Here is a 24,032-nt window from a genome sequence, read left to right as displayed (position 1 = left end):
ATCATGATTTAAAACGTAGATTTTGTTTTTATTTGGGTTATCAGTGTCTAATATTAAAATTTGTTGGAATGTGAAGTGTGACAAATGTGCACATACAATGGACACCACAAATTGGCTCTTTCATGAGTAAAAGTTGAAATTGCTGCTCATAGTAACATATATTGGGTTTTTATGTTTGTTCGAGAGGACGTATTTTTTTTGGGGCTCTCCTTTTAGTCTGTGACACCAGATCATGCGGTCGTAATGTGCTGTCATAAGCAGTGACAGCCAAAGAAATCTGTTGCTGCCTTGGTGTCATTATAGAAACATTTCGCCCATGGTATTGAATCCCGTGGACTCGGTTTAAGTGTTTCGTAAAAAAAAAAAAAAAACCCACACTTGTTTATCTGTCACCAGTGACAAGATAATGAAGGCTGTTTTGTCCACTCCCTTATCTGCTGTGTCGCGATCCATATCATGTTGATAGCGGGCTGAGAAAAATGGTTCAGAATCGCAAGATAGCGATATTCCACGCAAAGTTGTTGAAAGTGTCAATTACAGTCTGTGTGCAGACAAATCAAGGGCTATTTTTGTATTGCATTAAAGTGAGAAAAATATTTGTCTGATTTAATTTCCCGTTTCTGTTCTCCTCATCCAACATCAAGATAAATTTTGCCCTAAATTTTTTGGTTAGACACCTTTTCTTTTTAAAGGCCATCTGGGAAGTTAACACTAGTCTTCGAAACCTAAACAGGAAAATAGTTTTTCTTCTTTCCCCAACAAACCCGCGGCTCATTTGAGAAATATTTATTGCCTTTTTCTCCACCACTAATCTTTCCTCTGCGTTTTGAGTCAAACCATAACCAAAAGATTCTTCACTGGCTAGTCACCGCTCAGCAAAGCCACAAGCTCCCCTTGGGTGTCGAGATAATTTTAATTTGATGACATTTGCTGCTGTTGCAAGCATCTGTTGCAGTCAGAAGACAAATGACCTTGTCTGTTTTGTTTTCTTACGAGACGTGCTGCATTTTGTTTCCACAGGATTACAATGACGAGATCAGGCAGGAACAACTCCGGGAGTTATCCCTGTTGAACGGCTCTGACGAATCAAGCAGAGGGAGGAGTGTTCAAGGGAGGTGTCTACGACCAACAACCGCAATAACCACAAGGTAAAGTTTTAATTACACTCACAAGCACACATAAATACATAATATTTATACAGACACTTCTCATCCTAATTATTAGTTTATTTAAATTATTTTTTATTTTTGGTGTTTTATCATTTTTACTGGTGTGTTTCTTGTGTGATATTTAAAACCATTTCATTTTATTTCTACTCTTTTATGAATTCACTTGCTTACATCTGTGCAAAAGCCAAACTCACATTTCATTTCTTTATATTCTGAACTGCATTTTTTTAAGTCTTCTTAAACTATACTTTTATGTTTGAAGGTCTTTCCGAGTTTTTCCTTTGGACACTGGCTGGTTTATTACCAGTTTTTAAGCGCAGACTTTGTACTTGACCACTTGTTTGTTAGGCCACTTAATACTGACCTATGGAGCATTCAAGCATAAAAAAATCACCCAAACCAGTCTCATGTTTACACAAGAAACAATTCTAAATTGCTTCAGGCACTTTTTACTTTGTAACTTCTTGGCTGCTGCTAAAACTTCTTTAGCTGAAGTATCCGAAAATACTTGAATTTACCATGAATGGCATAAAATAGTATTTTTGCACCAACAAAGTGATTCCTAAAGAGCTTGTTGCTGAAAACTTGGTATATCTACAGCAACAGTATCTCAAAGTCATGTCTTTAAGAAATAGCAAAAAATCCAGCAAAGATGGAATACAGGACCTGAAATATGCGTCTACTGTTCGCCCAACCTCATTAGAAATCATCACCATGGAAGCACAGCTGTCAAAAAGCCATTCTTAAACAAGGGAAACAGGAAGAAAAGGCTGAGGTATGAAAAATTACACAACAACTGATTTTAAAATCAGCAGCAAAAAGGTCTTTTGGTACTCCATATTCCATATCTATAGTCTATATTCTTCTGTAAAACATGACAGGGGCTATGTCATGGTTTAAGGCTGGTTTAAGAAAAACAAGATCTCTCATGTCTAATAGTCAATGCAATAAAAATGTGTAATTTTATGCATTTGCAGGTAATACAGAGCCTAGCACCTAACCTGCTCTGAATGACAAAATAAATGTGTTAAAAAATAACAATGAGGCACCCACCTTCATGGTGAATTTTGACATTAATTGGTTCACCTGTACATGTTTCTGTATTTTATGCAAACCAGTTGTGAGTATTCCTAATCATATTGTATTTAATATTTTTTAATGGTTTCTTTTCATTTTTTTTAAATTTAAAATGTGAATTGTTTTCCGCGTAGCTCCTGTAGGCCAGCCTATGCAGAAACAATAAATGCTACAGAGCATTTCATTGGATCAGACGTTCACGCATCCCTCTATAAGTCTCCTTTTGAATTATTTATTTATCTAATTGTTGAGCAAACTGACCTTAATCTATGTGAGCTATGAAAGTCCCTCTGGAATAACCAGGTAGAGTGTGCCATGAAAGCCTGGCCTATTTCTGGCAGCACATCCATATGAGCAAAATCCACCAGCAACATTGGGACGCTCCCAATTCACCACCAGTACCACCACTTTCTTTTCCAGATTTTCCCCTTATGCTGCAATGATAAGCGATTTTTGTAAATCTCCATTAAAAATATGCACCAATAATTCCCATTTGAGTGTCTGTATTTTTGGATCACAATAGGTTGCCAGCTAGTGAAGAATAAGCTGGAGGAAGACAAATTGCCATACCCTAGCTGTATCATGCTGTAAAAATGTAAGTTAGCAGAAAATAGGCATCTTTGCAATGTTAAATCCTCCCTGCAGTCCCTACACCGAGCATGAAGTCGAGCTGCTGGATAGTCAGACTTTTATATAAAGAAACAACCTACCTTAAATTCCTCATGTCTGCCCCAGCCCTTTGGCCCTTGCTCTCCACCGGTGCATGTCAAGTAACAACTTGCTGTATTTGAAAACTATACCTGTCCGCCTGCAGCCTGACATTAATCAGCGGTTTCAGGCAGATGTGTTATCGTGCAAACGGAGACATGACATCGCTCTGTCACATTTTTGAAATAACCATGTTGCATCCCACAGGCATGTTTGCAGAGCAGACAAAACACAAAGTGACACTCGTCACCCTTCTGATCATAACAAGATCTACCCCAGTGCTGTGTTTATCTTATGTTTCACCTGAGCACAGTGTAAGGCAACCACCAGCTGTGGCAGCGTGGACGTATGCAGCACTAAAAAGGATTTAAATATAGTTTGAGGGGTTTTTTTTCTTCTTAATTCCACTTTCCCACTTAATTTACTGTGGCTTATTTATGAGTGTTGCACAGCAAGGTTCTTAGGGCAATGTTGAGGCCATGTTTGTTTGCTTTTTTTGCTTTACCAGGGGCCACAGAGGCGCGGGAAGGAGCGCGGCAACACCTCGGGGGACAGCGACGGCAGCACACAGCAAACTTCCCACGACAGTTTTGACGAGGGAGGTACAAGTCCCGAGAGCCAGAGGGGCAGCAGCAGCAAGTGTCGGATACAGGCCCCCGCTGTTAGCAGTCACACATGAATCATATGACGACTATGTAAGTCCAATCCTCTTTGCACACACTGAAAAGTATAGCTGATAGTAATTTTACTTGAAGTGTGTGTAAATCAGACTTGATTTACTTCCCTTTCATGTAATCTGGATGATTCGTGCTTTACATGGAAAGGTAGGGCATTCTGGGACATCTTTAAAAAGTAGGACAAGCAAGTATTACATTGTATATTTGCCTATTTTAAATGTTAAAAACTTGCAGAAGCGTATAATGATGGTTTTGGATCATTGAGTTCGACATAGTTGCAGGCAGTGATCGGTTTCCCTTTATCTCGTTTAAAAGCACAACATATTTTCCAAACTTATGATAACTAATGATAATTTGTCACACTAACTTAATAAAATGTTTGTTTGTTTTTTGTGTTCAAAGTAAGATTAACCTGTAAACAAAGTTTTCAAAGAAAAGGAGGCAAGAACCTGAACACATTTTTCTTGTTTTTCACCGTTGCCTCAGTTCTGCCACACAGGCAAGTCATGCTTTGACCTGACCCAAAAAAAAGCCTTAAATCGAGTATCTTTAACTGTGTAGCCTGATTTATTTTTGGCTGGCTCGGGTTAAGCCATCATAGACTGTGCTGAGGTTTGATATGTCTCAGCTTTAAACTCTGTTTATAGTGACAAACCTTCATCCTTGTACCCAGACACTATTTTTGACTGCTGTGCACAGCTTTTTAATATGGTAATTTGTGTGTTTATTCCTTACCCTGTTTTTAATTTGATGTATTTATTTATTCATTTGTTATGAGATATTTTTCAAAAAAAGAATTCTGAAAGCGTTATCGGCCCTCTTTGAGAGCCACTGTATTAGATAAGTATTTTTGCACCACTTGCACATACATTTATGCTAACTACAGACTGTTTGAGGAACAGCCCAGTTTAGGTAGTGTAGTATCCCAAGTTTCCATGTACATCCATGCAGGTGAGGAATCTGACCTGGAATCTGAGAAATGATTAGCAAACAGACCAGCTTACATACTGTTTAAAACACAGGCTATTTGAAAATAATTACTGGTGTTATTGGTTTGGAGTTTAATTAAAAAAACATTCATGTGAGCTATGGGAACTCTCTTTGTCTCCTTAACCCTGTGTCATATTAGACACGTGAGTTTTTGTGCATCAGCAGTGTGATATTTGGCTGTTTTTGCCCCGAAAAACCCTGAACAAGCAAAACCAGCACATTTAATGCAATAATTATAGCAAACATGATACAAATAAAACACTAAATTATTTTTTTTTATTTGCCCTAAGGTCCAATAAACACTCCACTTTTTAAAAAATTCTAATTTTCTGACAATTATTTAACGGTTCAGGCTTTGCACACCGTAAAAAAAAAAAATCCTAAAAAAACAGTAATATTCCGGCAGCTGGGATGACAAAATAATACCAGAAAATAACTTTCCCATGAAAATACGGTTATTTTCAGTAATGGCAATATAGTTTGTTGCCCTAATTTTACATGGGATTTTGCCTTTTTCAAGTGCTTTTAAACATTAAATTGGGAACTATTTAATGTGATTAAACAATGAAACTACCTATAAAAAAGGTCAATGAATGTGGCAATATGAATAATAATATTTAAATGTACAGAAATATACAGTTAACAGTTGGTTTAAATAACAATGGATTGCATTCATATAGCACTTTATAAAACCCTCAAAGCGCTTTACAATTCCACTTTATAATTCCCCTCAGGGTATCACCATTAGGTGGTAGGTGAAGTGTCTTGCCCAAGGACACAACGACCGAGAGTGTCCGAGCCGGGACCCAAACCGGCAACCTTCTGATTACAAGGCGAACTGCCAACTCTTGAGCCACGATCACCCTAACTAACAATAATGATAATCATTGTAAAAAAAGTTTATACGAATCATTTTATATATTTTTCCATAGCATTACATTTGGATTTAACAGTTCAATCTTTCAAATAACGGACAAATATTTGTGAAATTATGATGCATTTGTGAATGTATTTTAACAATCAAAATATGCATATGTATAGACAGTAGGGCTGCCACAAACGATTATTTTGATAGTTGACTAGTCACCGATTACTTTTGCATTAGTCAACTAATCAGATCATGCATCCATTAGACGTACAGCATACATCTGCTCTTATATAACTATCATTAGCTTACAGCTTTAAGTGTTTAAGGTAAGTGCTAACTAAAAATAAAGACAAGATGATAGTTTATTAAATTTTAATGAAATTTGCAGATTGTTTAGGTGAAGTTTAATAAACTCAGCCATCTGCTCCTTGCTATCTAAAAGAAAAACAGCACACCGGAGTATATTCTCGAGCATCTCACACTTCTGATGATCAGTTGCCTGGTGACGTTTATTCAGCTGTGTAAAAACTATAACTTTAATCTCAGACAAACTGACTTACTCAGGAACAAATAAAATACTAAAAAAAGGCCAAACAATAACATTGTTAAGTTATCTAAGTGACTTATATATGTTTAACCTGTGTAGCGAAAGACGGCGGTGGGTGTTCTCACGGGCTCTAGTGAGCCTTGCCCCCGGCTAGCTATCGAGCTAGTGGGTAACAGACGTCTCGGAAAACGTCGGAGCGCTTTTGAAAATATGTGGTGTCTTGATAAACTGAGAAGATATTTGAGGTTTACACAGCTACGTTCTCGCCTGAAAATATGTTAAACGTTTATTTTGTGACCCAGAAAGAATAATAAGTGTAATATTAAAACTAACTAGCTGCCGCCATTGTTGGAAACTGAGCTGGGCTGGCTATGAATTCTGGGACAGAGCTACTTCTTCTTCTTCGGGGTTTAACGGCAGCTGGCATCCTTGTACATGCAGTGCTGCCATCTTCTGTTTCAGTCCGTTATTACACTCTTAAATCCTACTACTTATTCCTGCGTCTTTTGGGATCTTACAAAGCTTCAAACGACGCGTCGACGATTTTGATAGTCGACGTAATCGTGATTAGTCGACTAATCGTGGCAGGCCTAATAGACAGATACATTTAAAAAACAAGAAAATTATGTTTTATTACTTTACAGTGATTTTACGTTCATTTACATTTGACATGTAAAATCACAGTCTATTTATGTGAATTTAATGATATTCTAGAAGAACAGTACAAACCTGTAAAATATACAGTAAAATACTTTTATATCACAATTTTTTTTTACAGTGCAGGGTTAAGTAAATTGTGCTGTAAATGTAAGAGAACATTGTACAGTGGGTTATCAGAAACCCGTGAAGCTCTGCATTGGGGATACAGTCGCCGCACTATCAGCTTGTGAAGAGAAAATGCTGCATTTCAAGGCATAATCAGTGCCTTGACCGGCGTTCTGTAAAATCTTTTATATCACTTCATATAATGCCATGTTCTGTATCCAAAAAAGAAATAAATCTTCAAGGCTTCAGTTTAAAAGTATGTTGTCTTCAGATATCACAAATTTCTCAAGGTCATTTTTCAAAAGACTACACAAGGTGAGCTGTAAGTTTCATCCAAATGAAAAAAGGCAACACTTTTACCAGCCTATTTCCTCAGAGCCTTCCTGCTAAGAAAAGCCCCCATGTGTGCAGGCAATTGAAGATTGGGCTGTCTGCATGGGGAAATGCACAAGCGCAGTCTCATTACCAAACCAAATTGAGTTCTGATGTAGAGCCTGTGTATTTCTGTGGAGTGAAGCGGGGCATTTCTTCTCTTTGTAATTGGAGGTTGGAAAGGAGGGTGGGAGCACAGAGACTAGGGGATTATGGAAAGATGAGTTTGTCCTGAACATTCTCTTCACTCATATCTCGCTTTGCTATTTTTTTCTACTACATTACGCAATTTTCCTTAAGCATGTTTCCAGATTGCAGCAAGGACTTTTTATGCAGGTCCTGGCTTTTTTTATTATTATCATTTTCTTCCTTCAATGAGTGTACATGATGCTGTATGACTTCTTGTTATTTCGCTACAAGAAGCCTGCAAAGAACAGTCTATTGAAACACGACAATATATCAGCAGCAGTTGCTGTGATTTTGTTGCTACACCCTGTATTTGTCTTTAGGAAAATATAGCGTGTATCAGTATTGTGTAATTTCTCCGGAGACTGTTGATTGATGGACTCTGTCAAACTGTCAGTCTGTCTCATAAATGCAATACTGTGAGAAAGTCTATAATTGTACCTAATCGAGGGTGGTATTGATTTATAACTTCAAAGGAAAGCACAAGGAAGCTGGCGGTTATCGTGTATCATTGTTTGCTTTATAATTTATGAACAAAGTGCTTTCTCTCTATCTTTCTCCCACAAATCTCACCTTGCTGTATCCTTTACACCAGCGCTCTTTCCTCCTTCCTGCCAGACCGAAGCTCTTTGTGAACCGATTCCAGTTAGTGATGCTACAATTTTCACATCATCAGTCAAAGCCAGAGATACGTGCTCCTTCATTAACATAACCATGCTGAATGGCTTTTTTTAAAAGTCATATAGGCAGCACACAGTGGGGGATCTGCTTCAGATGTGTTATCATTATTCGAAATACCCTTTTAGGAGCATCGGGATGATCACTGTGAAGTCTCTGGACTATTACCTGCACCTATTCTTACTTTGGCGCCTCCGGAAATCATGGACGTTGCATTAGGGAGCTCGGAGGATGCCGAGTTCTTACGTGCAGCTCTATCAAGTATATACTTATACTCACAAACACTATATTAGTAGACAGCGGTAGGTAATCCCAGTCAAAAAAAGGACTTTTTTCCACTTTAATTTATGGCTAAGCATCCAAAAAGTTACCGTGGATATTTTTGAGACACCTTTCTAAAATATTTGATTTGGCAGGATTACAAGTACTAAACCAACTACTCTGTTGCTGTCTTCTCCACGTGTACACTAGGAGCCAGGGATCTCCGAGGCTTGCACACCTACTCTGTTGTTATCTCCTGAGAAGGAGTTAGAAATTAATTGGTCATTTTTTAAAATCTCTCCTTTAAAAGAATATGAAAACTCTGCCAGCACAGTGGTGCAGTGGTTAGCAGCATTGCCTCCCAGCAAGAAGGTCTTGGTTTGGAATCTGGGTAGTCCAGACATGCAATTAGTGGGGTTAAGTTTAAATCTAAATTGGTCATAGATGTGAGTGCAAATGGTTGTCTCTTGTGTTAGCCCTGGGACAGCATGGAGACCTTTCCTCATTTTGCCCTATAAGGTAGACAGATCTACATATGCTCCAGCCCCCCTCACAACCCTGTATTGGATAACTAGAAAAACATGGACCAATGGATGAAATCAAGCCTTCATACAGTAAACAAAGGTTTATCCGCCAAAAAAGTTACCTAACTCTTTGATGATAACTCAATCTTTTTTTTCCTGCAGCAGTGAAATTTACAATTTTTATTTTAGCTTCTGCTTTTACACACAGTCACGACAAGTTATTAATATCACTGCGCTTCTGGTAGAAACCAATTTGCATAGCAGTGCTTATTAATAACCAGCACATACACATGTCTATATGTACTGTATGCATTGTGTAGTTTAGAGTCAGTGTGTTGTGTGCCGAATGAATGACAGAGTGTTGTTTTCTCCTTCATTTGAGGTGAAACTCCCGTAAACCTTTCTGCTGTTTTGCGGGTCATCATGTAACGGGGGCTCCTCTGGAGACTATTGTGATGAATGGACTCTGTCACGCTGTCAGTGTCGTAAAACTAATACAGTGACAGTGACCATTATTGTCCCTTTTAAATGATGGCAACAATTCACAAGTGAAGTGGATTACAGTGCTCTGCCATGGAGCGAGTTTAGGGGGTGTCAGTCTAGACATTGAGTCCGCGGAACACGTTTAAACGGTGTTTCTAACAGATTCTTCACGTGCTGACATTTGAAACGCTCCTAATCCAGAGATGATGACAGCCAGGCTTTCACTTTTGAGACAATGTATTAACATATTGCAGATGAAGTGCACCCAGAACATCTGCTGTGTGTCTGGTGCAGATCTCCATGTACTACAGTGAAGCGCCGCTGGGCTTTTTGCATCATTTCAGATAAACCGATAAGCCCTTTAGTAAAACTTTAATCTGTTTGCAATCACTAGGCCATCATTTTGGTCCTTTAAGGTTTGGTGTTCCTTATATTTTTAGTAAGATTATAAAAAAACACCCATAATACACTCAACCTAAGTAGGCTTCGCTTTCAGTTTTTCATCTATACCTTGATACATTTTAATAAACAGAGGAAAATAATTTGAAATATAAACAGTTAATGCTGGGTTAACCTTTTCTCAGTTTGTCTGATAGATATTTGTCATGTTTATTAATAATGTATCTAAGCAATCAGCAGCCGGTCTGCATGAAGCTGCTGCAAAATGAATCTCCCTTCTACCATATTTTAATGTGAAAGTGCTCAAAATCCAGATCTGTTATCCAGGGAAAGAAGCCTGTTTTTCAGTGATAAGGTATCTACAATTCCAGCGAGCGGCGACTGTCTTCAGTGTCAGTTTGTATTTTTGATTGTTTTACAATTGTTCCAGACAAAATGTCTTTTCCCCATCGAGGTTTTGGAGTACTGTGGGATGTGGCTTTTTTTTTTTGTTTTCCCAACCATGTAGGCTGCTTTTGATGATTTTGTTTTAAGGCTGATTTTTTTTTTTCATGTTTTCCACAAAGCACAGTTGGAATTGCTCTTATTATTAAATGTATTGTAGTCACACCACAGGAGCTTCTTCTCCCTACTGGGCTCTTACAGTATCTGATCTGATGTGCCAACACTTTTCTGGCTACGTGTTTTTGCCATTGTGGGATTTAAAGCTTTGAATCCTGGAAGATCGTCTAGATTTCCCATCTTTTGAGATATTAATAAGAAAATTACTCATCTCAGAAATGTCATTGTAGGTGTTGCACTGAGGTTTGTAATTTAAGTCGCTGCTGAAGTGCTAAAGTTACCATTAATAGCCATTACCTACTGGCATTGGTGGAAGTATTAAGGAATGAATTTTACTGATCCCCTAGAAAGAGCAGCAGAGAAACATTACACTGTAATCTGTATAAGTTACTCCATGTGAAAAGTGCAGATGGAGAGCAGAGGAAGATTAAAGATGTGATGAATGGAATTTTGTATAGCCTGGGACCATGGCCTTAGTTAAAGATCAGATCCCATCTAGATCAAATCTTATCTTTTAATGTCAGGGCTGATGACAGAAGAGAGGAGTCTGAGAGTGATACAGTGTTTCGTCCCTGACAGCAGACCATGAATTGTACAAATTGCTGGTAAAAATTGAAACGCATTGCTCGGTTTTTTTAAACCTGAGCCCTGCAACCATACTGAGGCAGCGCGGGAAATGCCATAATGTGATTAAACACAGAGCTTTGGGAGGCTTTGAAGAAAAAAACTCTAATCTATCAACTGTGGAAAAAAAGCAAAAGGACACCCTTTTGAAAAGGGGGGAAAAATTCTCGCCGTATCATCTAGTGCATGAACATAAAAAATGTCTAAGATTTGTAAGGTTCTGTGTATTGCTTAAAGGAGGGCAGTTTTCTAAGGGCACCATTGTGGGTGGGATGCACATCTGCTATAATTGCTTCATAACAATAGGTTCAGATACAGTGCTGAGTTCACATTTGTTATATTAATTATGGAAATTCTTCATGCAGAACTCTCCTGTTCATTAAAACAGATGTATGACACATTTCCTCTGGATTATTGAGTAGAGGTAAAGACTCAGGTAGAATGCATTATAGCCTCAGTTGTATCATCAGGGACTTAAGCTACCTGTGAGGGTATACGCAGACAAACATTTTCAAAGTGGAAAATGTCTGTTGTATTTATTTATTGTCTTCTTGAGCATCCCTAAACCTAGAGCGATTGCTTAATGTCCCTAAAGTAATCAAGGTTTGAGCTCATCATAATTATTCAGTGTAGTAAATATTATCATCCTATCAAATTTCCCATGGCACAATTTCAAGAGTAGCGTTCGGAAGTAAACTTGTATTTTATGTGCGTTCGGAACAACAAAAGGTGCATGCTGATTGAATTTGCACAGGTAGAAAGCAGCGAACAGCAACATCTATTCAGTGAGACAAAAGGCTGCAAATCTCATTTCCCCCCACATTCCTGCCACGTGGAGAGGCATTCACAGGCTGCTCCCTATGAAGATCAGTCACTGTCAGGGGACATACAGGTTGTCAATTGATAATGAAGCACAGTGCTAAGGGCCTTTAGGTTCTCGCTGTCCTAATTACACTGAGTGAGAACTCTCCAGCCTTGTGTTAACATTTGATTTATGTCCTCTGCCTTGTTGAAAAGGAGCAGTGTTAATTGTTTTTACAGATGAACGTCAAACGAGAGGAATCAAGCCTCATTAATTAGAGGGAGCCGTATTTACACATAGCACCTCTTCAGATCTGCATGTTTTGTTCATGAAACTAATGCTAAGGTCAGGAGTACTCGAAGAAAGGAAAGGGTAAACGTTTTTATATTTTTTCCTTTGAGTTTTGAATCACTGAATGCTGCATATCCCCTGTGATGCTTTTATTGCAAACTCTGTCATTTGAAACATACAGATATAGTTTAGCTTTAACCCTTGTATGGTGTTCGGGTCTGTGAGACCCGTGTTCAGTTTTTTTCAAAAGAAAAATTAAACAATTATTTTTTCACGTGTAAATGTGTTGTGTCTTTCCACTCACTCCACTTGATTATAACTGATTTATTTATAACATTTTATATAAAAGAAAAACGAGAAGCACATTAATTCATAAATGTGATCTAACAAAGGTAAAGGGAAAAAATTAACCATGTTTGCTGTTCATATGTCTTGTAATTGGGATGAAGTAAACATCTGTTGAGTAATTTAACATAAAATTGTTTGATAGTGTTAATTTGGAAAGCCAAAACTCTAGCGGGTCCACCAGACCCATGAACACTGGCTGAGTAACAAAAATACGAACACCACACAAGGGTTAAAAAGAAATGTCTTACGACAAGGGTAACCTACCTTTTTTTGCAGCTTTGCAACTGTATCTCATTGTGTTCCTCAGTGGATAGACTTTTCTGGGTTGTCATCACACAGTGCAATTGTAAGCGCTAGTATAATCCATCATAAACACAACTTCAGATGCCAAAACAAAACTGCTCCTTCATGACTCATGAACAGTCATAACATTGCTGTTTGCACATAAACGATGGAGGTGGCTACAATAATCTCACCATCGGTTTGTGAACTACCGTTTTAAAAGCTGAAGTTGAGCTTTTTAGTCTTTGCCATTTTGCTCATGAGTAAGCGATGGATCATACTTAGAAATGGAGGAAGCTGCATGCTTGTAGAGTAGAAACCTGTCAATCTCAAGGTAGCCACAGGATAAAGATATATCTGCTACTTTCCCTTTTTAAATAAAAGTCTTATTTGTAAAATAAAGGTCCTGCTGTATTAAATAAGACTTCAAACTAACATCAGAAACCATTAACTCAAAGGTCATTTTCTCAATTCATTCTGTACAACTCTTTTTTGTAACCCCTGTTGTTATTAGAAAAATGTGGCTGACTTAATATGTCACCTTGGACACAATATCCATCTTTTTTTATATCTGCTTATAAAAAGTTAGCAAATTGTATGCTGACGTGAAATTAAGTTCTTCATTGCTACATTACTACTGTTAATATAAGACATTTTAACGAAATCAGCTGGTTAACAGAGCATGGTAATGTTTAGTGGTGGCATCCATTGATTAATTCAATATAAATTTCACTGTATTATTTTTGTTTTTGATGTGAACAGATTAAAAGAAACTGCTCTTAAATCAAGTGCTTCTTCTAGAGGTTTTAGAGGATCCACAGCAACAAACACAAAGACTTAGATTTTGTAAATTATAGTAAGATACAAAGTGTTGAGTTAACCTTCACTTATTTGCATTTTGCTAGAAAAATGGGAAATAGGTGGAGCAGGTTACTGAAATGTGCAAACACACATTGAAACACACTATATAAGGCGAGAATAGAGTTTGTACAACTCTAATGAGCTTGAAAGTCAATATTTGTTATCACCACCTTTGTTCTTCAACGCAGCCTGAATGAAGGCTTTCTGGTCATTTCTTTAAGTGGTCTTCAGGAATAAGTTCTTTAGGCTTTAGGTCTTGAAGGACGTTCAAAGCTCATCTTTGGATGTTAGATGCCTTATGTTCCATTATCTGTCAAGATGATCCCACACCGCTTCAGTAAGGTTGAGGTCCGGGCTCTGGGGAGGCCAGTCCATGACTGATAGTTTCATTGTGTTTTTCTGCAGGTATACTTTTTTGCACTTGCTTTGTATGCAGGGAAAATGAGACAAATGCAGGCTAGAATAAACTAAAAAAAACACCTTTATTTGGTGGTTTACTGACGTCCATGAGCATAATTGAAAATCAGCAAAATTCAAAGTCAGAAGACAGAAGGGAACAAACACGAGGGAACAAATACTGAGATGACAAACAGGAAAGATAAACAGCCACTCTGACAACAACTGAATGAGAGACTGAAGCTATACATACACATGAGGTAATTAGGGAGAATGGAAACGTCAACAACAACAACAAGACTAAGCTAAAACTAATTATGAAAACGCTAAAGTAAAACTAGACACTATAGAAAAGACCAACAGCTAACAAAATAAAACAGGAAGTAAGACACAACTAAACAGGGGTAACAGATGAACTTGAACAAGGCAAAAGACAAACACATAAACAACACTGACAGAGGGACAGAAAGGGAACAGAGGGAAACTAACCGAAAACAAACGCCACAAAATCATCAGTAACTTAAACTAACAAGAACTAAGGACTCAACATATAAAGGAATCCCATTAGAATCCCAACTTAAAGCAGGAAAACAAAGATGAAAAGAACTCCCAAAGAAGCCAAAAATAAATCCTACTCAAAACACAACAGTGAACTCACAAAAACTCAAACCCCATGACAATGAATACTCGCCTTCTGGTGAGCTGAGCACGCACACATCTATCTCGTAAACAAGTAGCCTCAACAGTAAATTGGGCTGTGGGATGTTAGGATGAATTCTCCCTCTGTATCATTTATTGATTTTAGATTTCTCTTTTTTGTATCTGTAACAGTGACACAAGTCTTTTTATCCTTAAAATAAATATACTGCAAGTTTTCCATGACTTTACATTGCAGCAATGATGGAAGTCTTTTTAAATGATTATTTCACAGCTGACTGAAAATAATCCCCTCTTATATTTGTGGTCCAGTGTGAAGATTTTTTTTTTTCGTGTGGGATTGCTAACAAAACGGTTAATTACTTAGATATGCACGTTTCTGACTCGCTGCCTTTGTGAGGAAAGACTCATGCAAGAAAAAAGAGAAGTATAGGATCCCCAGAACAACTTAATCCCTGACATAATCCCTAACTTTAATTTAGTCAAATTCGTGTTCACACAAATAAAGCCACACAGGAACCAGAGGACTTTGAATCAGCATTTCCCGACAGGAGATGGAGAGTGTGTACTAGTGCTTTGAATGTAATTTCTTTTGTATAGCTGTACTTGATGTCCTTCACGCTGATAGCTATGCTTTTGTGACAGAGAGCATTACCAGAGGCAGCCACACCTAATACAAGATGCAATTACTCCATTACATAGACTGTATATGTTCTTTTATTACAGGCAGACTTGGAGGAATATTGAGCTATGAAGCTCCCGTCCGCCATCAACCAGTTTCACTGAAGCTTTCAACACATTTTATTCTGCTGATTTAAAATCCATTCAGCCTTTAAAAGGAACTGAACACTTGCATGTATCATAGTAAAGCTTGATTCGAAATAGCAAGCTTGGAAAGGATTAGAAGAGATTAGATCATGATGAAAAAGAAGCGTAAGCACTTTAAACTCCACTAAACCTCTTTAAATGAGCATGATCCAACAATTACAAAAAGAGACAATACCTTAGTCTACTGTTCTCCACACCCTTTGGCCTTACTCCAGTTTCAGGTTATGCTGTTTACATGAACCTTTGGTCTGCTGGGTCTGATTATCCCTGCCGTCATGAATAAACCATACAGCAGAATAGTGTGCTCTCTTCAGGCAGATCGTTCAACATAAAGGTGTTAGTTTGGTTTCAGAAGTGGGAAGTGATCCCCAAAAGGTGAACGCTATTTCAGATTTCACTTTAACAAATAAAATATGACATCGCTTCTTTTTATAAATCATAATCAACTCGAAAGCATAATTTTCTATCGACCAGACTGACGCGATTAACAATAAACAGTCGATGCAGGTCCCTCGTGAATATGGACTGACATTATGCTCTTCCGGGGATTAGAGTGGGTGTTAGAAATAAAATAATTGTGTGAGGCTGATATCTGCAGCAGCTATTACAGTTCCTGGAATTAAAGAAAGTGAAGATATTCTCTGTTGTGGACCAGTCAGTATACCGTGACTCATTGCTTTTGTTTTGTTCCTCATGCTTTAATTCAGCCATACAAACAAGTACATAGCGGTCAAAATCACACAGATGCCAACATCATATGATTGCCAAGTGGTTGAGGGGGCACTGGGGAGCAGAAAGGCATGGGTTCCATACTCAGGAGCACCGTGTGCTTCATGTCATTCTTTTATGACTTTCTTTAGTGGTGTCTCGATGCAAGAAAAGCAATAAATAAATCAAATCTAGTAAAACACAGAATGATAAATAGTGTGTTTATGTTTTTTTTAGTATCTTAGGTGCAGACTGACTTTTTTTTACCAGAGAGAAACACTGAAAAGTTGTTCCAATAGCTTGGTGTTATGCTCCATGGGCACCTGGAAAGTGTTCGATAAAGGGATTTTTCTGAAAATCTATTAAAAATCCTTGCAGTAATGTATTAGAAGACATAAATCCTTACATTTCTCCACAATTCGGTTTTTAAGAAATAAAATGATTATTATTTTGTTCGCTGATGTGATTACATGACATGAAATCAGGATGCTTGTGGTTGCTGTCTGGTAAGGACAAGCCAGATTTTGCAGAATCTGCCACCTGATGCACTCTGGCATCTCCTGCAATTCAAGGCTCTGTTGCCCACACCAAATCAGCTCCAGTTCTCTTCTGTGTTTTTCAGCTTTTGGGAACAAACTTGTGAAGCAGCACCAGATGTTTAGCAGTTTTATAATAGTTTAATAATAAAACAAAGAATTAATAGTCAAGATAGTCAAGAAATAGTCTTATGTACTTCATTTAGCTCCCTTCTCCAAAACATTTGTAAGCATCAGAGAATTTCTGCACTGACATGCACATTTTTCCATCAAATTTTATATATTTTATGCAGGAGGTGACATATGCAATGCTTCTAAACCACGCTCCTCATGCTTCACAATAAATAATGCCCCGTCTTTAAGGGCACAGCACCTTATCTTTCAGTGATGTTCACTTCCAGCTTATAACTATAAATAAAAAATAATAATTTTTGAAAGTCAGTGGAGGTTGAATCTATTTCTGACCTTTGTTGGTTCCTGCAATATTCTGATCTAAAAATCTCCTCCAGAAAGTTTCTCAAGGAGCAAAACCCTTGGAAAAGGTCCACTATGCCATCATATAGGTTCATATCATTTCATTCCCCAGAGTGCACAGTAGCAATTAAAACCCATCCTAATGAGTGTTTTTTTGGTCAAGTTCTCTCTTTTCAGAGCTGTGTTTTGGCACCTTGATAACTGTGTTCTGTTTAAAGAGATTTGAGTCATAAGTCAAAAGAAACTAAAAGTGATTTATTAGAAAGTGACAGCCTTCACAGTGGGAAAGAACAGATGATACTAATATGACAAAACACTTGAGGAATATGTTCACATGTCACTGTAATGGATGAAATATTAGAGGATTTAATGACTGAGACCTGTTAACCACGCTTTCTGAGCTTCCCTCTTCTGAATGTTAATTCTTATTTGAACTGATCCAAAAACAGGGTCCCTGCATAAATAAGCTGAGAAGAATCCTCTGTAGAAGTAAAGAGGCACAAACTGGATTAACACACCATCTGAGGCAACTAGGGGATCTGTAATAAGAATCATTTTCTACGTGCAGACTCTGACAAGTAATAAATGATATATATATATATATATATATATTAGGGGTGCAACGATACACAAAATTCACGGTTCGGTTCGGTTCGATACTTTGGTGTCACGGTTCGATATTTTTTCGATACAAAAAAATGTTCATGCCTTTTTAATTTGTCATTTATTAAAATTATAAATATATATTTTAACTCAAAAGCACAGTTTTTAAATTTAACCCTAACCCTTGTGCGTGTTTTTTATTTTGACAGCGAATGCGCACCTGCGGACCACTTATGTGCAGCCCTGGTTATTTAGCTCGTCATATTGCAGCCACAGAAATTCTTTTGTCCATGAAACCATAAAGCTGCACTTTCTTTTTGCCTTATACTCTGATTTGTCATAACTTCTCCGTTTTGTGGTGAGCTTTTCTTTGGCTGTCACTTCTTCACCCTGACCTGTCTTATTTGGCTCAGCAGAACTAAAATATATATCGTGCTGCTTTTACACACGCACTCACATAAGCTCAGCGATTCTCTGCGCGATCAACCTCTTACATGTTTAAGCTTGCTGCGGGAGATTTCACTTGTCATGTTTGCATAGTAAGCTAACGATTAATAAGACGATGTCAGAGGAATTGGTGCACAAATTATCATCACTCACAGATCAGTGCTGTCGCTCTCTATACACAGTTCGCACGATTGCAAAGTGAAAGCAAAAAAACGAGCGCAAATTCAAACGCGATTTCAATATGTCACATATTGACAGTGGCTCACCAATGCCAATGACATAATTACCCAGCTACATTTCTGAAAGAATGCAAAAGCATTGACATATATTTTTCCTTCCTACAATAGCCCGACGGGCAGGGAAGAGATAGATTTTGGTAGCCCGACTGAAAAAATCGCTAGCCCCAGGACGTCGGGCTAGCGATATTGCAAGCCCTGTATCTGATTGAGGAATCACTCATTTTGGAAAAGAGAGTTTATTACAGAGAAATGTCTCTTTCCAAAATAAAAGCTATACTATCCGCTTCTTCTGGGCTATATTCTCAGCAGCATAAGGAGAATCATGTGCTAACAGCTGTCTAAATGACTCCGCTAAAGTTAGTAGCATGCTTGTTGTTTTTGTCTTTGCACTAGGATGATGTTGGCGTAAATGTGCAGTCATATTCGTTGTGTTCCCACTAGTGCTTTCAGGTTAATCTCGTTGAAATGACCTTAACGCCACAACACGGCAAATCTCCGTTAACGAGCTACCGCCGATCGCCCCGTGCATGGGGCTAGACGGCCAGCACGTTAACGAGCTAACTGCGCTAACACACTAGTTCCCACCCATGTAATTGAGCATTGCATGGCACATCCAACATACTGTTTTACTTTAGTCCATGACGCGCTTACCTTCAGGGTCATATGTCACATGAAAACCAAAATAATTCCAAACGCCAGATCTGAATGAGGGTGGGGGAGGTTCAATTTGCCATGTTGCAAGGAGAGCTTAACTTCTGTCTCGCTAGCTTGCCCTGCGCTCTTCCTTCTTACAATGCTGTCTGTGTTGAACGCTCAGTAGATCTGCGCTCGACAGTGCAGCCTAGGCGGAGTAGTCGAACGCAGATTCACTGAGCGCTCAACACAGACAGCATCGTCAGAAGGAAAGTTGATAAAATAAATTACAAATGTTGTATTGTTCGATACATATGCGTACCGAACCGAAAGCACTGTATTGAATGGTTCAATATCGATACGAGTATCGTTGCACCCCTAATATATATATACATATATACATTAAGTGTAGGGCTGCTCAATTAATCGAATTTTAATCACGATTCCGATCTGGGCTTTCAACGATCATTAAAAATGACTAAGCCGATTATTAGCCCCTCCCTCATTTATCCGCGACACCTTAAAGGCCGGTCCGTGAAAATATTGTCGGGCATAAACCGGTCCGTGGCGCAAGACCGCTGATTAAGAGGACCCGGGGGAAGCTCGGAAAGCTAAACAGAAGTTATTTGGAGAGGAGAGAGTGACTGCCGTTGGTTGAAAAGAGAGGTAAAAAAAAAAAAAAAAAACTTCAGTGGTGTTGCACACTATTTTATATTATTTTTTTAAAGTCATTGTTAACCCTTTAAAGCTGGTCAGAGCAGCACGCTCCGTTTTGTGTAACTATTTTTAAATCCCTGTAGAACCTGAACCGTGTAAGCTAGTGTTACAATCCAATGTTGTCAGTGTTTTGTGTGACATAACGTAACATAAACGTAACATAAATGTCTTCGCTGGAGGGTCTGAGGTTTATGTTACGTTCTAGGTCTAGGCGTGTCCTGAACGCAACAAAACATTGGCCCACCACACTCCACCCAAAACAAGAACCCAAACAATAGTATCTTTTAAAATGCTAAGCAGCCATTTATTTGCTTCAGCAGTGAGCAGTGCCAAAAATAACAAACAAAACTCCCTAATGGTCCCTACGCTTTCCTACCCAAAATGAAAAACCAAACAAAAGACAATTCACTTACCTAACTTCCTAAACAAAAACAGGAGAAAACGTAATCAACAAAAATGGCTTCTCATGCCTACTAGGCTTCTGCAGTGAACAATATATACAAGGTGAACAAATTACTCAATTGCTACTTTACAAATCTATTTACAGCTATTTACAAAACTACGATACCAACACCACAATGATCACAACCCATGACAAACTGAAACACAGGGCTTAAATACATAGAGGGAGCAATCAGGGAATGGACAACAGGAGGGAAACACAGCTGGGGCAAATCAGAACTGACGAGACAAGGAAGCGGAAACTGAACACACTGAGATAAGACAGACCTTCAAAGTAAAACAGGAAACACATAACAGTCACGCCTAACACAAAACACTGGCAACATTGGATCGTAACACTAGCGCAATAATTTGTATTGCATACGAAACAGGAGGAGTTGTACTTACATCTTATGCCATCAGCTTCTCCTCGGTCACGGTTTCCTTCCACATACAGTGGGGCAAAAAAGTATTTAGTCAGCCACCGATTGTGCAAGTTCCCCCACTTAAAATGATGACAGAGGTCAGTAATTTGCACCAGAGGTACACTTCAACTGTGAGAGACAGAATGTGAAAAAAAAATCCATGAATCCACATGGTAGGATTTGTAAAGAATTTATTCGTAAATCAGGGTGGAAAATAAGTATTTGGTCAATAACAAAAATACAACTCAATACTTTGTAACATAACCTTTGTTGGCAATAACAGAGGTCAAACGTTTACTATAGGTCTTTACCAGGTTCGCACACACAGTAGCTGGTATTTTGGCCCATTCCTCCATGCAGATCTTCTCGAGAGCAGTGATGTTTTGGGGCTGTCACCGAGCAACACGGACTTTCAACTCCCGCCACAGATTTTCTATGGGGTTGAGGTCTGGAGACTGGCTAGGCCACTCCAGGACTTTCAAATGCTTCTTACGGAGCCACTCCTTTGTTGCCCGGGCGGTGTGTTTTGGATCATTGTCATGTTGGAAGACCCAGCCTCGTTTCATCTTCAAAGTTCTCACTGACGGAAGGAGGTTTTGGCTCAAAATCTCACGATACATGGCCCCATTCATTCTGTCCTTAACACGGATCAGTCGTCCTGTCCCCTTGGCAGAAAAACAGCCCCATAGCATGATGTTTCCACCCCCATGCTTCACAGTAGGTATGGTGTTCTTGGGATGCAACTCAGTATTCTTCTTCCTCCAAACACGACGAGTTGAGTTTATACCAAAAAGTTCTACTTTGGTTTCATCTGACCACATGACATTCTCCCAATCCTCTGCTGTATCATCCATGTGCTCTCTGGCAAACTTCAGACGGGCCTGGACATGCACTGGCTTCAGCAGCGGGACACGTCTGGCACTGCGGGATTTGATTCCCTGCCGTTGTAGTGTGTTACTGATGGTGACCTTTGTTACTTTGGTCCCAGCTCTCTGCAGGTCATTCACCAGGTCCCCCCGTGTGGTTCTGGGATCTTTGCTCACCGTTCTCATGATCATTTTGACCCCACGGGATGAGATCTTGCGTGGAGCCCCAGATCGAGGGAGATTATCAGTGGTCTTGTATGTCTTCCATTTTCTGATGATTGCTCCCACAGTTGATTTTTTCACACCAAGCTGCTTGCCTATTGTAGATTCACTCTTCCCAGTCTGGTGCAGGTCTACAATACTTTTCCTGGTGTCCTTCGAAAGCTCTTTGGTCTTGGCCATGGCGGAGTTTGGAGTCTGACTGTTTGAGGCTGTGGACAGGTGTCTTTTATACAGATGATGAGTTCAAACAGGTGCCATTCATACAGGTAACGAGTGGGGGACAGAAAAGCTTCTTACAGAAGACGTTACAGGTCTGTGAGGGCCAGAGATTTTCCTTGTTTGAGGTGACCAAATACTTATTTTCCACCCTGATTTACGAATAAATTCTTTACAAATCCTACCATGTGAATTCATGGATTTTTTTTTCACATTCTGTCTCTCACAGTTGAAGTGTACCTCTGGTGCAAATTACTGACCTCTGTCATCATTTTAAGTGGGGGAACTTGCACAATCGGTGGCTGACTAAATACTTTTTTACCCCACTGTAAAGCTTTGCAAAAATTGCATAAAAAGCGCTTGCAGCAACAAAAACATAATATTCCAGAAACACGCTTTGCCAATCCGATCAGCTGTTCGTAACACTTCCCACAGTGAAACAGACGTCACCGCTAACTATCGCATGTCCGCCATTTCCTGGCCAAAACCGGAAGTGACGTCATTTTCGCGGAAATGTAGTTTTTTTACTTGTAGGCCTTAAAAGCCTATACTGGTCATGTTTGACTTTTCTAAATAGTTTCTGGGATGCTTAGAACTCGAATTGCACTGCTGGAAATAGTTTATTTTGATGCACATGCTGTTTTCTTTACTAATTTGCATCATAGGATTGTTTTTTCGTTTTTCCTGCAGTATATAAAAATTGGTGTCTCTCCAAAATAAAACTATGAAGACACTCAAAATAAATTTCCTGTAGTTGTAAACTATTTTTTGCAACTTTTTTGTATTTAAAGTTTTGAGGGATAAACCTCTTAAATTTCTCCGTAGAAATATATGTAAAAAAACCAAAAACAATTTTCAATTTTTTTGTAGTTTATTGCACTTTTTTGCAATTAATGTAGTTACTATGGACTTAATGTATACATATTATTAAAATATGGGCTATAACAGTTGCATAGCAAATTGAAATGCTCCCACAAATGGCACTACAACATGTAAAAAAATAATATAAGCTCTGGCGGACATGGTTCTATAGTAGGTCTTAAAGGGTTAAATAAATATCGTCAAATAATCGAGATCTCAATTCCAGTGAAGATAATCGTGATTATCATTTTTGCCATAATCGAGCAGCCCTAATTAAGTGGTTTCTAATACTTACAGGTTGTTGGCAAAATATCTAACTTTAGGGCTTGTCTGTGGGCTGCGTGCTGTTTAGCCACTTGTATTGTTATCGAACACGAGTGTAAAGCTCCTGGCTGCATTTTGTGCTTATTTTCTGAATAGCTACTTATCAATAGTGCAGATCCATATTGCAGCTTGAGACTCAGAAGGTGTCCAATAAGCTTTACCAGTGAGACATGCTCCCTGCGAACCTTAATCAATAATCCCTGTTGGACATTAATTTTTCTGTTTCCTCTCCCATTACCGTCTCACTGTAATATAGTTAGCCCATGGAACTAACTATTGATTATTTTTATATTATTTATCTCCAACCAGTTAGACTGGATAGAGATGTGGAGACAAGTCAATGTTAATGTTTACCGCGTGTTCCCTCGCAGGCCTACGACGACGGATACGGTGGAGAGTATGATGATGAGAGTTATGAAGCCTATGAAGATAACTACAGCAATCAGTCAAAGAGGTAACGTTAACACACACACAGCAGGAAAGGCTTTTTCAACTTTTCTCAGTTACCATCCATCTGTTGTTACAATACAGAATGTTTAAGGTCCACTGTGACCAGCTGGGCCATCACAGGTGTACATTAGAGCAAGAAATCCCCAAACCAACAATGACTTGATCCTAACAGCAAAGCTACAGTATGTGTGTATACTAAAGCCTGATGAAAGTGTGCCAGAGACGTCTGTTGTCTGTTAAAAACACATCAGTGAGCAACTTGAGCAACATGGGCACAGTAGTTAATCCCACATACACCATCATGCTGCTGTAAATATTTAGTGATGCACTAAATCCGCAGCTGAGTCCCCAACAAATGGAGTAAAATTTGTTCAAATTTGCCCAGCTTTTCTAGGAATAACTTAGCCCTTCTGTGGTTGAAGATATGTTTATGACCACTTTTTAAAGATCTGTCTCTTCATTAAGAACTAATAGATAAGGGCTGAGTGACACAGACAGTGGAGAGGACTACTGAGA

The 24,032-nt window shown here is 38.7% G+C and overlaps 1 protein-coding gene across 2 annotated transcripts in view; it reads left to right on the top strand.

Moving 5' to 3' along the window:
* Positions 1 to 24,032, top strand: part of khdrbs2 (KH domain containing, RNA binding, signal transduction associated 2) — an 86,414-nt gene that overhangs the window by 44,518 nt on the left and 17,864 nt on the right. For both annotated transcript variants that reach the window (XM_085477934.1, XM_085477933.1), the window contains exons 5-7: positions 1,021 to 1,148; positions 3,463 to 3,649; positions 23,438 to 23,520. In XM_085477934.1, coding sequence (XP_085334060.1) covers positions 1,021 to 1,148; positions 3,463 to 3,649; positions 23,438 to 23,520 — 398 coding nt within the window. The remainder of the gene's footprint in view (positions 1 to 1,020; positions 1,149 to 3,462; positions 3,650 to 23,437; positions 23,521 to 24,032) is intronic.

Source organism: Copadichromis virginalis, linkage group LG13 (assembly GCF_057382275.1).
Source record: "Copadichromis virginalis isolate Kocher_CV1m ecotype Utaka linkage group LG13, C_Virginalis_male_GT1.1, whole genome shotgun sequence".
In the NCBI taxonomy this organism is placed as follows: domain Eukaryota; kingdom Metazoa; phylum Chordata; class Actinopteri; order Cichliformes; family Cichlidae; genus Copadichromis; species Copadichromis virginalis.
The sequence above is the reverse complement of the archived record's forward strand: the minus strand, read 5'-3'. Positions and strand labels throughout refer to the sequence as shown.